General features: G+C 34.8%; 2 protein-coding genes across 2 annotated transcripts; both read right to left on the bottom strand.

Moving 5' to 3' along the window:
- Nucleotides 1-756: 756 nt before the first annotated feature.
- Nucleotides 757-7,391, bottom strand: LOC18037520. Its single transcript, XM_024180582.1, has 5 exons — nt 6,181-7,391; nt 5,057-5,521; nt 3,881-4,948; nt 2,806-2,986; nt 757-1,880 (listed from the first exon to the last, which is right to left on the bottom strand). The coding sequence occupies exons 1-5, from the start codon at nt 7,240-7,242 to the stop codon at nt 886-888; spliced, it is 3,771 nt and encodes a 1,256-aa protein (XP_024036350.1). The 5' UTR covers nt 7,243-7,391; the 3' UTR covers nt 757-885.
- A 3,308-nt stretch (nt 7,392-10,699) lies between these two features.
- Nucleotides 10,700-12,563, bottom strand: LOC18035841 (cyclin-D5-1). Its single transcript, XM_006426022.2, has 5 exons — nt 12,055-12,563; nt 11,870-11,956; nt 11,485-11,776; nt 11,267-11,400; nt 10,700-11,129 (listed from the first exon to the last, which is right to left on the bottom strand). The coding sequence occupies exons 1-5, from the start codon at nt 12,340-12,342 to the stop codon at nt 10,917-10,919; spliced, it is 1,014 nt and encodes a 337-aa protein (XP_006426085.1). The 5' UTR covers nt 12,343-12,563; the 3' UTR covers nt 10,700-10,916.
- Nucleotides 12,564-16,434: the final 3,871 nt, after the last annotated feature.

Genomic DNA, 16,434 nt, shown 5'->3' with positions numbered 1-16,434 from the left:
TTTTGTGCACTTAGAAATTTAAGAAAAAATCCTTATTTAAATTAATTATTTTTATTACTAAAAACACCAATAAAATAACACAACGTGCCCAAAGAAAATTTTTAAAGATATTTAGCATATATATATATATACTTACAACAATGGCCAAACAAAAATTTTTAAATGCAATTTTAAGATAATTAATTTTCGTTGAATTTAACAAATAAGTTCATTATTGAAATAACTTGCAGTATTGATTTTGCCAAAGGAAAAAAACAACAAAAAGAAAATTCGTGAACATGACACCGAGAAGAAGAAGAAAGAAAAAGAAGTTGAATAGGTTCAAGATCTTTCTTTTTTTTTTCATTTTTTGGGTGAAATAAAAAGGCAAAAATTGTACTTTTAATTTTAAATTATTTATATTTACGGTACTTTTATTCATTTTAGTTTTTTGAAAAATAAAAAACATCACTCAGTTATAGTTAAAATCTTTTAAATTTTGTTTCAAATGTTGAAAATAACTGTTCATTGTTTAAAACAAGAGAATTACATTTAGAATAATAGGTGTGTTATATGAATTTTCATAGCAATTAGGTTATATTAGTTCATAATATATATTCTTAATGGTAATTCATATGATAGGTAGTTTTAATTTTATTAAAATAAGGTTGTTCAGAGTATATACGTATGTCCTGCATTCACAAGAATTTTCAAATGATTCGTGATTCAACGAACTTTCAATAAAACCAGTATATTGTGTATGGGTAATAAAACATGTCATGAACAAGGAATACCATTTCATCGAAGTCTTAAGAGAATGTAGCTTCCGTAGATACAACGCAATTTGAGTTGTTTTCTACAACGAGGCATATTATATGCCCTTTGTAAACACAAAACCACATCCATTCAAGAATCCATATCTTCTTCCATCACAGAAAACCTCTCAGTTTCAAAAACATGATGCATCCAAACAGGTTCCAGCAACACCTTTGCATCAAGCAATTTCTGTCTTTCATCTTCTTGACTTTGTTCTTCAATTTCTTTCTCGATCCGAGGATATATGTCAGGCAGAGAGACCAACATTGCATCAAGACCATTCCACTCCCTATTATCTGCTCCTATTAACTTCACACAAACAAAGTGTACAAGTCCCAGAAACAAACCAAAGTCCTTCCTTTCCAGCCCAACCACTGAGCCAGTCAAGAAAACAACCCCAACTGCATCCAATATACCAGGATTTCCTTTCAGCAATGGTATTATCAGTTCCATAAATTTCTTAAACTCAGGAAATTCCTCTTGTTTAGAAACCCTGCCATTGTCCTCGTCTGAATTAACTTTACTTATTTCATCAAGCTCAGTCCTTGCCAAAATTAAGAGCCACCATGGAAAATGGACTTTGAAGTGATCAGATGCAGTAAAATGCACCCCTCCTGCCCGACTCTGATAAAATATACACCCAGATCCTAGAGCCAGGATCAGATCAAGCAGCCAAGCCTTTGCTACTACAACAAGACGTGCAGCATAACCAGAATCCATGTGCAGTTCAACTGAGCATATTAGGTTGATCAGTTCATTCACAAGGTCAAAAGCTTCTGCGGGGGGTGGAGAAGCTTCACTGCTATCTCTAAGGCACAGATTGATTAACTTGGCAGCATAGCTGAAGGAGCTCTTCAGAGGGATAAAAGTTTCTTTTAAGTCATTGTGGTTGACCAGCAAGCTATCTCTAGATTGTTGCCCTAAGGCAGATATGACATACTGTACATAAGCTGTAGTAAACTTGGCACAACTTCCTTGGATGTGAGAAAGAAAACCCAACGCAGTGGAATCCACTATGAACTTGAGAACTACAGTTAGCATGTTCACCTTCTTTGACGTTATTTTTTGTCCAGTACAGACAGATCCTGCATAAATGTCAAAGAATTATTGCTTTGAGCTATAAGAATGAAAAAGGCTGAGGAACAGAAAATGTGGAACTTTTCTAGCAAGATGATTTGAGCTAATAATTATGGGTGCACAATTGCTCTAAACTGAAGCAGTCAGAGAATTGGAATGTTAATCAGATGATCCCTTTAGCACCAAGGTCCTAAATATGGTAAAACTATAATCTCTTTAGCATCAAAATAGATGGTCTCTCCTGGCTTATCTTTTTAAAAGAATACAGCAAAATTGGTATCCTCAAGTGGACTAATAAGACATTTAAACAAATGCAAAATTATCTTAGGTATCCTCAAGTGGAATAATATGATATTTTAAACAAGTGCAAAATTATCTTTTCTAGATCAAGTAAATTTTGACAAAGTAAGCTACCTCTGTAGCTTAGCCTTCTAGTTGTGAAACAAAAGCATGGTCTCTTGTCAAAGCAAAATAATGATAGTCCACAATATATACTATCAGGAGAACCAATTAAGCCAATAGATATTCTAGAGAAGCATGCACAGATTTAACGCATCTTTATATGACCATTCCAGCGACCCTGAGAATAACATGCTTCTTACTTCTCTATATATGAGTGCCACCAGCGCTTTCAAGAAGTTTACAACACAAACTCTGGTGTAACAGAAAGTGTCGGTCAACCACCAACAGATATGTGTATCAGTCTTCAACGAAAAACCTGTCTAGTGTATCAATACAAATACATGTTATCTAGAAATTTAACTTTAGCCATCTTCGGAAGAAGTGAAATTAAGGATATTTCCTTTCAGCATCAAGTCAATATCAAACCTAGGCATCAACAGCTCTTCTCAGTAGATTACATGAAACAACTTGAGTGCTTACCCATGTAAGCATGCATTTGGATGATCTATGAACTTTTTCTATATCACTTACCATTGTCATTAGAACTGGAGGCTTCCTTCTGAAGTTCTCTGACTTTGTGTCCACGACCTTGACGCATATTGCTTTTGTCATGCTTAGAGCCTGGAGATAATTTGCTAGAGTTTCCAGAATCACCGCCAAGCAACTCATCTGTACAGCTAAGCAGGTGAACCATTGCCTGGTCTATCACTGTCTGCAAAAATGATAAAAAAAAAAAGACAGAAAACTGACAGTTCTTCATATCAGCATTCCTCAAAACCAAACTTAAAGCTGAAGTTTCAGCAAACAAAAGAGTAGTTGCCGTTTCAAAGCAGAGCTTCTTAGAAGGATCAAACCCATGACCTAGTATGAATTTCTACCAGCTTTCAATGCTAATTTTGACTATACTCAAAACTGCAAGTATCAAAATGATTCTGGTTAACATGGAATTGAGAGACCAGCTATAATGATGGCGTCAACTATTTTCTATTTTTGGATTTTAAAAAAGGCAGTAACAACAAGTAGAAAGCAAAGAGAAACATATGACTAAGAATGTTAAAATATTGACCCAGCCTAATCAAGCATCAAGCAGGATTGACACAAGACCAATATTAGCTACCAGTAGCTTGGCCAATGTTGAATTGGTCGTCAGCTTTCTACGAGTCATAACGAGCTAATGACCATAACGTCAACATAAGACCAGGTACTTTGGCATTTTCAAAATTCAATTAGAACTAGGTCCAAAACACAGTCAAGATAATTTGAAAATGGTCCCCAGATAAAAGATATTTCAGAGTAGCATGCAAATTGTTAGCATTTCAAATGGTGCATTTCAAAAAGATATGTTGCTTTGTAGTGATTTTTCCTTGAAGCAGAGCTTCTAAAACTTGGCAAACATTTTTTCTTACAGATATCTAATTAATATAACAAACAAACATGCAATTTCAGTATGAGCAAATCTTTAGAAAAGTAATAAAAGCAATTTCACAAAAGAATCTTCAAAAAATGATGGAGCAAAATGAAAAATAAAACAACTAAAATATTGATTCTACCTTGTATTGCAAAGACTGGAATTCAAGTGAAAAACAGCTAAAAGAATAAAACTTGCCTCTGAACTGGATCTTGTAGATTCAGTCCTATCATCCTTCTTGGAACCAGAACCACTTGGTCTACTTATCCCAATATTTTGAAGTGTCAATTCAAGAGCAAGAGCTGTATAAGCCAAAACAGGATATACATCCATGTAATCGCAATACATGCAATGTAGAATGCTGACCTCAGAAATGACTTTTAAAGCAAGAAACAACAATTCTAGATGTTGAGACCCCAACATGGCCTTCCTGGAGTCCTCAGATGTAAGCAAGTCTTTTACTTGCCAGGCTATTCCCACAGCAATCAAATAATCCTCCTCAAAACTGGATGCCTTTTTTCCACTCGCATATTTCCACTTACCTGAAATTTTCACTGCAGACTTAGGTTTCTTTCTTTTTACAGATGAAACATTGTGCTTGGGTATTTCAGTGCCAAATTTAACATGGCATCGATACACTGCTTTTTGCAAAAGCATGGTTAGAGCTTCAAGCATATCATCAAAGGCACAAGAAGACAGCAATAACTTGTGGGCAGACCTCACTTCAGCTTGCCTCTCCTCATCTTCTGATAAACCCTTGCATTTACTGATTAGCCCCATGCATTGTTCAAGAAGCCCAACCACATTGTCCGGGGAAACTGTGGAAACAATTTCAAATACAGAAGATCGAGCACGCCCAGTAGATGCAGCAGCAAACAAGCTCTTCACTTTATCATTGGCAAACAACTCTTTAAGGGCATTCTTGTAACATTGCTCACGAGCTATGTCCTTGCAAAGGTAGGAAACAGCAGCTAGTAATCCTTCAATCTGATCTTCATCCAGCTTATCATGGGACAAGACCAATCTGATGAATACTGTGACAAGTTCCACAAGAGATTCAAGTGGTGCCCCTTCTGATACAGCAAATTCACAGAACCTTGCACCAGCCACAGGAGACCTTTTCACAAGTGTCACACAACGACTGCATGCCTCTTTGATATTCACTTTCAGAGGAAAGTATGATGGCATTAGTAGTCTTGTGATTTTCTGAGCAACCTGAGATTGATCGTTTGCAAGAGCAGATAGTAATATATCTAATCCCACCACCTGCAGAAAAGTACAAATTCTAAATTTCAAATAACCCACGTAGGAAAGGTCATAAAAAATAGCAACTGGTGATGCACATCAAATTTTCAAAATTTTGATACCATATACCTTATTAAACTGGAAAGTTCGAATATCACGTAGCAGAAGAAGAAGATCTGCCATAGCAAGTCGGACTGAAAGGACGTTATCCTGCATCAGATGCCCCAACCTTGGTAGAAGCACTTTAAGAACTTCATGTGAGAGAGGGTTGCCTAGCAAATAAATGATGCCATTCACTGTGGCAAGTCTAACCTCATTGCATAGATCATGTGAATTGTCATCAAAAATTTTTGTGATTATCTTTGTAATTGTTGCTGAAGGAATAAGTTCCCAAAATAAATGAAGGATTCGGCAACACCCTTCCACTGCAACAACTCTCACATCTGGACAATCATCCGTGAGTAACTTTTCTAACAAAAAGAACTGCTTATCAAATAATGTATCTTTAACCTCTTTTGTGGCATCAGGATCTTCAAGAGGGAACAAGTCCAAAAGTAAATGCAATGCATTTTGACGAACATTTGAATTCGCAGCCTGCAGGAAGAACCAATCAAGCTCATCCATTTTGGTCTATATTTAAATGAAAAATGTTTCTGAGCCACCAGATTCTTTGAGATTTTTAATCCAAAGTAACCTAAGAAGCTTTCAAACAATTACAGGAACAACAAAGAACCTCCAGTTGTAGTAGCTTAACAGTACAAAAGCATTCAAATACCTCTGCGTTACACGTTTTTTGATAGAAAATAGCCTTATTCTTCAATTTGACCACAAGAATAAGACATCAAGGGGCCTCAGTTTCCAAATATTTACATTACTTTGCCACAGGGATAACATGGGATCATTTGCCTAAATCCATGCAGATGTATTCGATGAAAAAGAATGCACAATAGTAAATCTTTTAAGTCACAATGGTGTCATTAATCAACAAAATTGCTGGCTTGTAATAGTGACTTCATCAGCAGTTGTAAACCCTTCCTAATTCCTATATGGAACTTACTTTGACTTAACAACACACAACAGCCAGAGCAGTCATAAACAACTAACTTAGTCAAACAATCTCAGTAAATCAAAGAATAAAAGATGTTAACGTCAAAGAAACAATAAGAAAGACAAACATCACACTATCTTAAGCAAAACAATTCAACAAATACTTTTGTCTTCAAAACCAAATTACTAATGCAAAAACCACAAACCTGAAGTGATCGAAACATCACTGGCTCAGTTAAATTAAAAAGCATCTTCTCAACACCAGGAGTGGTCCTCTGATTTACAAACCCACCCAAAACCCTTCTAATAGAAGCTGCAAATGCCCTAGAACTTGCATGTATAGCCCCCTCAATCAAAACCTGCAAAAAGCCACTTTCAATATCCTCTCTAAAACCCTCTTCAACCCCTTTCCAAGCTCTGTACAAGACATCCCCATACGCCTCCAACATCGACTTTCTCTCAAAAGAAATCTGGGACTTAATCATCGCCAAAACGTCTTTCAACATTGGCTTACTCAATCCAAACAAAAAGGCTAGAAATTTCCTCCCGTCCTCAGTTTTCAAATAAAGTGGTGATATCACACAACGAATTAGCAACAATTTTAAATCCTCAATACTATTATCATCAAAATCAAACAAAGCAAACGCATCACGGAAACTATACACCCTATGGACATCAACTTTCTTCTTCAAAGTCAGAGACCTCGAAACCAAAAAGGGTAAAAACTGTGAAATCAACATTTCTTTACCTCCCAAGTCGTTTTTCCACCAGCTCTCGCATAAACTCGCAATCTCAAAAGATAAAACGGAATCCGACTCAAAAAGAATCAGATTGTTGTGCAGTAGCTGTACAGCTGGCAACAAGTCTGATGACGAAAAGACCTTTCTTGGATGAGCAGTACATAAATAAGCCACGTGAGAAAATATCTGCAAGTCTTCGAGAACTTTCTGTTTCCTTTCAGCGGCATAATTCTCGTTAGCATTGTCAATAGAACTCGAGGATTTTGCGGTTCTGGAATATCTACGGCACCGTTTTGTGGGCGGCGATTTGGCGTGGCCAGGAATTGAATCGTTCTGTAGGGTTTCGATGGCGTTAGAGATCGAATTGCACAGAGAGTGAGGGAGAGAGGTGACTAGATTTGAGGAACTGGTGATTGAATTAATTAGGGTTTTCAGGACTTGTTTCGAGGATTTGAAATTTTGTTTTGTGGCTGATATTAGGAATTCTTCGGCTGACGACTGGAGTGAGGAACGAAGCCGCTTCTCCATATCATACGCTTAAGTCTTAATTTGCTTCGATCACAGAACACTCCTGGGATTTAGAAAGGGGTGCGGGAACTGGGGAGGGAAAACGAACCGTTTGTGTTTTTTAAAAAACTAAAAAATTGACGATAATAGGGTGACGGGTTGTGACGAAAGTTGAGATGACGGGCCAAATATACATGAGGTCAAAGACGTCCGACTTTGGGAAGTTTTTGTATTAACGATAATGATTGGTTTGTCTTCGGAACTTAAAATCCCTTCGGTGTAACTTTGAATAGTTTAAAATTTTCAAATGGGTTTTTTGGCGCTGAATTTCAGCCTTTCGGATATGGCCCAGCCTTTTTCACCCTGATAAATAGCCATTACCCAGCCCAACCAAGTCAGGTGGACCCTCTTTGACAGCGACTTATGTACGTTTACAAATGTCCTTTATGGAATTTAAGTGTATAAAAGTGTTGAGTAAACAGTCATGGTTATAGTTTAAAAATCAAGTTACTTTAATTTTACACTTATTTGATGAAAAATTATTATATATTTATTAATTTTATTTAAATTATTATTTAAATTTTATATTTATTATATATTATTAATTTTTATTCCATAATTATATTTTTTTTGTACAACTTAAAACACACAACACTTTAATATCAAAAAGTGCTAAAGTATAAGAGATAATATTATAATAATGAATAAGTCAAGTAGTTCATTATAATTATTATTTAAAAATCATATTTATTATATACTATTAACTTTATTTCATAATTACAATTTTTTTACAGTATTAGTAGCTTAAAAGATACAATACTTCAATATAAAAAAGGGTCAAAGTATAAGCGACAATATTATGACAAAGTAGTTAGTTATGATCCATTATATTAGATAGCTACTTATTTTATAATTTTACTGTTGCATTTGAGGGCTACATATATACTACATTGGTTTGTAAAATTTTTAATGACATGTTCACAAGTAACACTAATGTACACTCTTTTCAATAACATAAAAATACCTTACAAATTGACTTCCCTCCTAATCTAAAGTGCCGATAATTTTTTTTATCTAAAATCTAAATAAACGTGAATTACTCTGCATTTTAAATAGTCTATCTGAATCTGAATAACATGTTTATTCTTTTAGCTTAATCTCTTAAAATAAGTACTAAATTGTTTGTTGTTTTAACTTTAAAAAAATTAAATATTTATATTTTCAAATTTTAAAATCTAAAAGTATATAGAATATAAATTAGAAAATGATAGATCACTTCCTAACCATAAAGGCCTAAACTCAAAATCACAGTTTAAAGCGTGAATTAAAATCCAATTTAGTAAAAAAAAGGTTTTATACATATACATTATATAATTACATTAGAAAACTTGAGGAAAATACCTCTTATTATTGATAATGGAAAATTTAAGAACTTGATAAATGAAGCAACTCCGTAAAATGAGGAGGAAATTGGCTGGAGAAAAAAAAAAAAACAAAGATGAGTTTATATTAGCTAGATAGATGTGTGTGAAATTTGGGGGTAAGTATAGAAAACAAATAATAAATTATGGATATTTTTGACATAGAATTTAGTTAATTGATTCAGATCTTTTTCATTCAGTAAAAAGCTAAAAAAAAGCTTATTTTATGCAGCCAAAAGTATATGAAAAGTCTCATTAAGTTATAAAAACAAACATCTCTAATTTACTTAATTAATTAAGTCAAGTCACATTAAGTCGTTAATTAAAAAAAAAGCCTCCTAATTTACATTTAATTTCAAAAAATAATAATAACAAAAATATGATATATTGCCATTATAAAACCAAGTGATTAGGATTTTGTTCATTTACTATTGTTATCGTTTTTAGGTTATCTTTTTTTTATTGTGGTTGGACATGAAATATACTATATTAACAAAAGATAAAAAGAAAAAATTACACCAAATTAAGGAGGGTAGAATAAACTTTACCCTGGATTAATGCACTGAATTATTACAATGAAGAACCCTAAATCAAATTATGGTAAAAATATATGTAAGGGTATAAACAAAAGATAGGAAAAAAAAAAAAGGAACAGAGGAATCATCTCAGTTAAGACGGTCCTAAAAATCATGATGAACGTTCCAACACAATTTTGCTTACCTAAACAACAATTATCTTCATTCTGTAGATTGAGCAAGACTAGTCTTCATGTCTTGCCACAATGCACAACCATTTCCGGAGAGACACGTCGCACATGAAATTTCAGGTAAATAAATATAACTCATTATTGAAAGCAACATCAGAGCTAACACCTAATCATCATCTTATCTTCTCTTAAGAATTCTAGCTAGGTTCTTATCAAAAAAAAAAAAAAAAAAAGAATTCTAGCTGGGTTAGGAAATACAAAACCAAGCATGATCTCCTACCTATGCTTTTGCCAGGGACTACCTTATTTGCTAGACAGTTTCAACGCCCATACGCTACTGCTGAAAAAGAGGCAATTCGTGTTCACTAGAAAAATAAACGGTGCCCCATACAAGCACCAAGAATACTTAACTGGAGACCAAACTACAATGTCGTACTATGCCAGACTGGATCTCCTAAGAACCCCATGAAGGCATGTGGAATGGTGGAGCCTCTGACATCAGCTTGCCATGAACAGCATGCCCCTATCCTGCAATTCCACCCCAAAACAAAGGTCTGTAGCTCCATGATAATAGGTTGGGTCCTACAACACCAATCAAAGGCAGCAAAATATCTTCAGCATTCACGTGTATTGGTAAAAACAATGGCATGGGGTGCATTAGGTAGCAACTTTCAGAAAGGTTGTGCCTTCAATTACCACGAGAATGTTAATTTATGACGGCTTAATTCAGATAATAATTGCTTCTAATCAAACGTCCGAACCTCAGATTATCTTAAGTACACTATAATCAGCAGAGTAGGACGCTCCTTGATTTCCAAAAGGATATTTGGGGCTTTATGACCCCCACTTTAACACAGAGCAACAACAACAGTTAAAAGGGAGCTTCCCACTCAGCAAAAGGAGCCTCCAATATTCCAGGCAAATCTAAATCACATTCACCTTTATTTACTTTTCCATGGCCCAAATGCAATACTGATGTATCAAATCAAACAAAAACAATTCTTCATTCCTCATGGCTTTCTGCCTTTCGAAAGACATAGGAAGCATCCCAAACCCCTCATCAAAATGTGGGGTTAAAAGTGATGTATACATTAAATATATATATATATAGATATATGGCATGTCCCAACAATAATAAAAGTAGAATAAAAGCAATACAACAAACTGAAAAAAGAAAGTGGGTGAGATAGCAGCATTCATCAAAGCAAAGTAGCAAACACAACAAAGAAATACTGTTGATAAATAGTCTCAATGGTATTCCTGCACTCTCTCCGCCACTCTTCCCTCTTGATGGCTTTTGGACGTCAGTCAGCTTCCTGCTCCTTGCTGTAGCTAAAGCTATCCTTTTTTATTTATTTACTTTTCCTTTTCTCTATCTTCTTCGTTGTCAATGGCTGAAACTTTTGTTTGGTATTGGAAAATAAAAACCCCGGTTATAAACTCCAAATCATACCAGAAGATGGTAGATAACACTCAAAGTACCTATAATTAATCTAACAGCAAGAATCAATTTCCAGCAAAAAAAGGCCTATATCCAATCAATAAACCGAAATATCAAATTCCCCCAACTATGGACCACAAAATTTCTTTGGTAGACAATTCCGAGCATAACCATTGAATGTGAGTCTTCTTTTAGTGCCAGCTCCGGAGGTGATAGTAGAATTCTTTAAAACATCAATTGAGCTAGTTGATGATAAGCTGTGGGAAATCACCGAATTGGGCGTGTTTAGTTTTCCCATCTCAATCCCCTGCATTAGACTGTAACAAGAATATATATGTTCCTGTAGAAGTGCAATAAACTATTAAAATTATAACACATACAGTATCCTAACTTGCTCTATTATGTAACTGAAATAAGAATGTGTCTCCTACAGAACTTGGGTTAGACGCATTGATTTATTGAAATAAGGAAGCTCACAATTTCTGGAGAACCACACAATGGGAATACATTCATCTTGAGCTCGATGGTTTCTCTTGTCAATTGACCATCAGATGCAGCTAAAACTGCAGCTGCCGCAATGGCAGATGGTCGATGATTCATCAAATTAATCACTGTACCAAAAGATTAAACTGTATAAATACAAGCACAAAACAATCGTTAATCTATTAATAATTAGTCATTATTAATGCAGTTACCTTTTGTTATAGTCATAATAAGTTCCACGGCTCTAGAGACTAATTCTTTTGGTCTACATTCACCGCATAATTTAATCATGAAGTAATGCAGAAAAGCAAAAGGAGTGATTGAACCCATTTTCCAGTCCAATGTACTCAATACTAATAGCTCCATTCTCTGAATCACCTTGTTCTCAAAATCAAAATCGTCCACTTGAAATTCTGATAAAGCTGGCACTTGGCATTCCTCCATCTTGGCTGCCAATGATAAACATGCCACTGATAGCAATCGAATGGCCCACAATTTCCCATCCTATATCAAAATCAGTAATGTCCAAAATCATTATAACATACTCAAGAAAGCAAACGTTTTAAACAATCATGTACAAAATACAGAGGTGCTTACATCAATGGATCGCTTTGAAAGAAACCGGTCAAGGAAATCCACAGAAAGATAAGCTGTGCGGAACTGGAACCCAAACATAGCCCTTTTCTGGATTAAAAAAACCCAATAACTCAAACTCGAAATACAAAAAGAAGAAATCACACGCAATAAGGAATAAAAAGGAGAGCTTTGAAAGAGAAACAAACGTTGAATATCCATTCAATGGCATCCAAGCGAGCACATTTGAGCCAGCTCTGGGTTCTAGTAGAACAATCATGAGAAAAGCCATAACCTTTGGATCCAAAATCAGTCTCTTTTTCAACCAACTTTTCTATGAACTCTTCATCCCCATTTCCCAAAACAAAACAACATGGGTCACAATAATAGCTCCCGTCACAGCTTTTCTCATCTCCAGATTCTTGACTCAAACAAGATTCATCTTCTTGACACATAAGACTAGACACAGAAAATGAACCATCATCAGAGTCTCCCATTGTTGTTTTCTACTTCTCGTGAATTTTTTTTTTCTTTTTTTTAAGGAAAAACTGAACAATCAAACAACAAAACAAGACATGGGTATTTTATTCTAAGGACGTAACTGCTAAAGACACGTTGCTAAAATTAAGGATGAAATCGAGAGAGAGTTAAAGAATGAGTAAAAGAGTGGGTGACTGGGTGTGTGGTGAGAGTGATAAAAGCAAAGCAGCAGCGCTTTTGGTGCCGCCAAAATAAGCGGATGAGATATAGTCATATAGAGAGGCGTTATTTAGCGGTTTTAAGCTGCGAAGAAAATAACATTTTGGTACGTAATTATACAAGAAATGTCCCCAAATTTCCCCATTTAAAATTACAATGGCTTCTATATTTATTGTATGCGTATTATATATATAGAATATTGGTGAATTCCTTAAATCACGACAGCTGTTGGGATACTATTACTTTAGGCATTTAGTGTTTTTATTTATTTACTTGAGGCATCATTGAGAGGTATTCTATTACCCAACTATTAACACTATGCTGCAACATATGCAAAATCTTTTTCTTTTTGTAATGTTTGTGAATGAGGATTTATATGTATTTTCTTGTTTCTCAAATCAAGATCATGTTTTGTTGCAATCACATCCAAATCAATTTTAGTGAATGCGGGACTAGTCTTAGAAGTTAAAGCAGTCGATTTTGAGATATTACTTCCCCTACAAGGGACCTAACAGAGACTAAGCTACCTTACTAGAGTTGCGTCTTTTTTCTTTCCCCCTCTGATGTATATCTTTATTTTGTTTATTAATAAATCCAAATTTCTGATTATTTGCAACTCAGTAGTACTCTTTTTTTTTTTTTTTTTTTTTCCTTTCGGGGGGGACTTCAAGGTAAATGACTGTTTGGAGTAGCAGAAAAACAAACCATTTTTGTTCTGAAAATTCACTTGTAAGAGGATATAGCAAAAACATTTTCCAATACGGAGAGGCAGATGTTTTCCTAATTGTCTTGCCCCTTAGTTGTCAGTTGTTTCACAAAAAATTATTCTCGAATTCATCTTGGGGCACTAGCCCTCGTAGGTGTTTGACTGTTTGATAAGAATGCTTACTTGTCTCTCATTTTCTATCCTGTGTCAAACGGAAACCTCGGATGTGTATCTTTATAAGCCATTGCGATTCTACCCCGAGATGTTTCTAACTTATTAGACAGTTGGATTTGCTTCAATTACATTCAATTAGTTAATTCAATTTTGTATTGAAGGGTCACATGGATATATATATATATATATATTCCGAAAACTGGCTGCAATGAAATGCCATCTCAGTTAGGCATGAATGGTCAGAAAAGGAATACTGCCTCTTTCAGTCTAGGGTCTCATTCACCAAATTCCAAAATATATATAAGGTGAATCCGACACGTGCGTGAATGATGCGCTTACAATATTTTTCTCCTCTTGTTTTTTCAGAAATATTTTATATGTACAGGGATGTTGTCCTGCTTATCAGCTAAGATAGCATGGCTTAGTATTATTCTGAAATAAAACAATAAAAAGAAGATTAGTGCAAGTAAATAACAATGATTGTGGGGACTGTAAAAGCATCGACCCACAACTTTGAAATAGAGGAAGAAAAGTGAGATGAAAAATGTAAAAATTGATGATGAATTGATAGCAAACGTGATTATAATTGCAGGGAGGAGCGTCTTCACGTGTGAAAAGGCTGGACCACTGCAGTCTGGCTTCATCGAACGAGCAGCACGCAGACGCTCCTCTTCTATCCCCCCCAAACCCAAAGTTGCCTTTGCCTTTCCCCTTTCCCTTTCCCTTTGCCTTTGCCACCCCCACACGTCATTATATTTTTTATATTTATAATATTACATATTGTCTATGACGTGCTGCTATAAATTAATCATACAAATAAGTTAATAAATGAGTATGTGCTACACACTACAGTGTACAGCTTGCAAGGTGTTATTTATGAATGTGTGCTTAGGTCTTGGTGCATTTGACTGAAAATTTTGCAACCCCGAGATGGTCAGCCTCTGGCTTTGACTGTTTATTGTGTTTCTGTTGTGGTGCTTGCATTTGCAGAATAAGCCGGGCAAGATCATGCTTCTATCACCCATCAGAATCAGACTAAAATCTACATATATCAATCGCCATTGGCTTTTTGTTTAATCAGATTTCTTGTTTGTTCTTTTCTCCCTGTTTGTTGCTCTGCAAATACCAACCATTCTTGTTGTTTTCTAACTCTGCACCTGCACCTGCGCCCGTAGAATTACTATCTGGAGCACAGCTCCAGTGGATAAAATTACTCGTCACTACCACTGGTACCAAATCTGATATTTTCATTATGAATTTTCCACAATAAGAGCTTATAATGAATAATTTTTTTTATCACAACATATTAAGTTAAATCACTGAGAGTCATTTCGAAATGCCATAGCGTAACTAAAAAGCTCGATGTGAATCTTAATCATTAATCATATATTCAAGTTGGTTGGTAATGACATTGACAAACATGGCCACACGGGTAGGTGTTATGTTGCTCTGCTCAGGAGTTTGTTTCATTATGTGAAACATGCCAATTTCAGGTAGTAAATATGGAGTTTACAGATAGCCTACTAGTGGGAACAAATGGCGCCAGCACGTTTTACTTGGACCTAGTTGTTTTGGGTTAAGCTGATGGGCCTACATGGTTAGGGCTGAGATTGGCTCACTTTTTATGATATTGTTGAGAATGTCAAATAAAACGGCATTAAATATAAATTATCAAAGACACAATCCGTACTGAACGATATCAACATAGTTGGTGAAAATCTGTTTGTAATACGCATTGAGAATGTTTGAAAAATTGTAACCTCTGCGTCTATAAATATGCTCAATGTACAACGTTTTATTTAAGAAATAAAAAACTTATTTCTTCATATATGTGTTTGTGTGTGTGTACGTACATAAAGGTATAAACACACGAAAACACACTAATTCACAAACCAATGTCAATTGTGGAGATAGAAAAAATATACAGTAAGAGTATATAGAAGCAGAATTATTAAGCAATTTATTTTTCTATGATGTAAAAATAATTAAATACTGCGGACATTAAAAAAAGTTCAGAAACATTAAAGGAAAACAAAACTGCAAGATCACGCAACACACTACGATTAATTAGTCTCCATTGTCCATTGCATGGAAATGCTCCATTCCCCATGTTCCTCTGCACACAGATTCAAAAATCACCGCACAATACAGACATCGTCTGACTCAATTCAACGAAATATTTGTATTATGATCTGAAGATAACATAAAAGCTTGCATACTCAGAGAAGGTTTCCGCTACCTGGTATATGGAGCGCTGCTTCCTCAATTCCTGTCTTGCTGGCATCAGAGCTTGGAGACTTGAACATCCTCTGCATTAGAAAATTAGAGAGAATTGAGCGCAGTGTAGAAGCATTACCACCTGTTTGAATGATCCAGTTCAATCGAAACTAAAACATAATTCCTAACTCAATCTCTTATTGGAATAACCATAGGTACCCCCGAAAATGGAAGACAGTGCCGGTTAGCTTTCTATCTGAAATTTCCTTCTTTTCTCACTCTGATGTCATCTCAAGCACATCGTGAAAAAGCTTATTTTTCTACCCAACGAAGATAGCAACTAAAATGCCTAAGAATTAGCTATTAAAAGGATTTAAAAAAAAGAAAAAAAAAGAAAAACAATTGGCTCAATCCAATTGTTTTGCCAAATGATAGTGCATTGAGAGCTTGTTTGGATACTTTTGCGATTTTAAAAAATGATTAAAATGATTTTCAAACGTAAAAGTTAATTTTGGTGTTTGATAAAAAAATTTAGAAATCACTTTTGGTAAAATCACCTCATTTTACAGTAGATTTTGAAAAGTAGAGAATGAGTAGTTTTTTAAAATCTAATTTTAGAAATTACTTTTATATTTAATACAATTCTATATATATCCTTATATATATTATAAAAATATAAAAATTATCCTTATTAATTAGAAAATGAAATCATTAACTTTAAACAAATTATTATTATTATTATTATTACTACTACTACTACTACTACTACTACTACTACTACTACTACTACTAC

Source organism: Citrus clementina, unplaced genomic scaffold, assembly GCF_000493195.1.
Source record: "Citrus clementina cultivar Clemenules unplaced genomic scaffold, Citrus_clementina_v1.0 scaffold_7, whole genome shotgun sequence".
Taxonomy (NCBI): domain Eukaryota; kingdom Viridiplantae; phylum Streptophyta; class Magnoliopsida; order Sapindales; family Rutaceae; genus Citrus; species Citrus x clementina.
The sequence above is the reverse complement of the archived record's forward strand: the minus strand, read 5'-3'. Positions and strand labels throughout refer to the sequence as shown.

Bases quoted from the DNA above. Each gene is read 5' to 3' on its own strand.
- LOC18037520 (XM_024180582.1), bottom strand. From the start codon at position 7,242: ATGGAGAAGCGGCTTCGTTCCTCACTCCAGTCGTCAGCCGAAGAATTC. The intron at 5,522-6,180 runs GTTTGTGGTTTT...TTCTTCCTGCAG, and splicing joins TGATGTTTCGATCACTTCAG to GCTGCGAATTCAAATGTTCG. The intron at 1,881-2,805 runs GTAAGTGATATA...ACATTTATGCAG, and splicing joins CTCCAGTTCTAATGACAATG to GATCTGTCTGTACTGGACAA.
- LOC18035841 (XM_006426022.2), bottom strand. From the start codon at position 12,342: ATGGGAGACTCTGATGATGGTTCATTTTCTGTGTCTAGTCTTATGTGT. The intron at 11,957-12,054 runs GTTTGTTTCTCT...TTTTTAATCCAG, and splicing joins CCATTGAATGGATATTCAAC to AAAAGGGCTATGTTTGGGTT. The intron at 11,777-11,869 runs GTAAGCACCTCT...ATTTTGATATAG, and splicing joins TTTCAAAGCGATCCATTGAT to GATGGGAAATTGTGGGCCAT.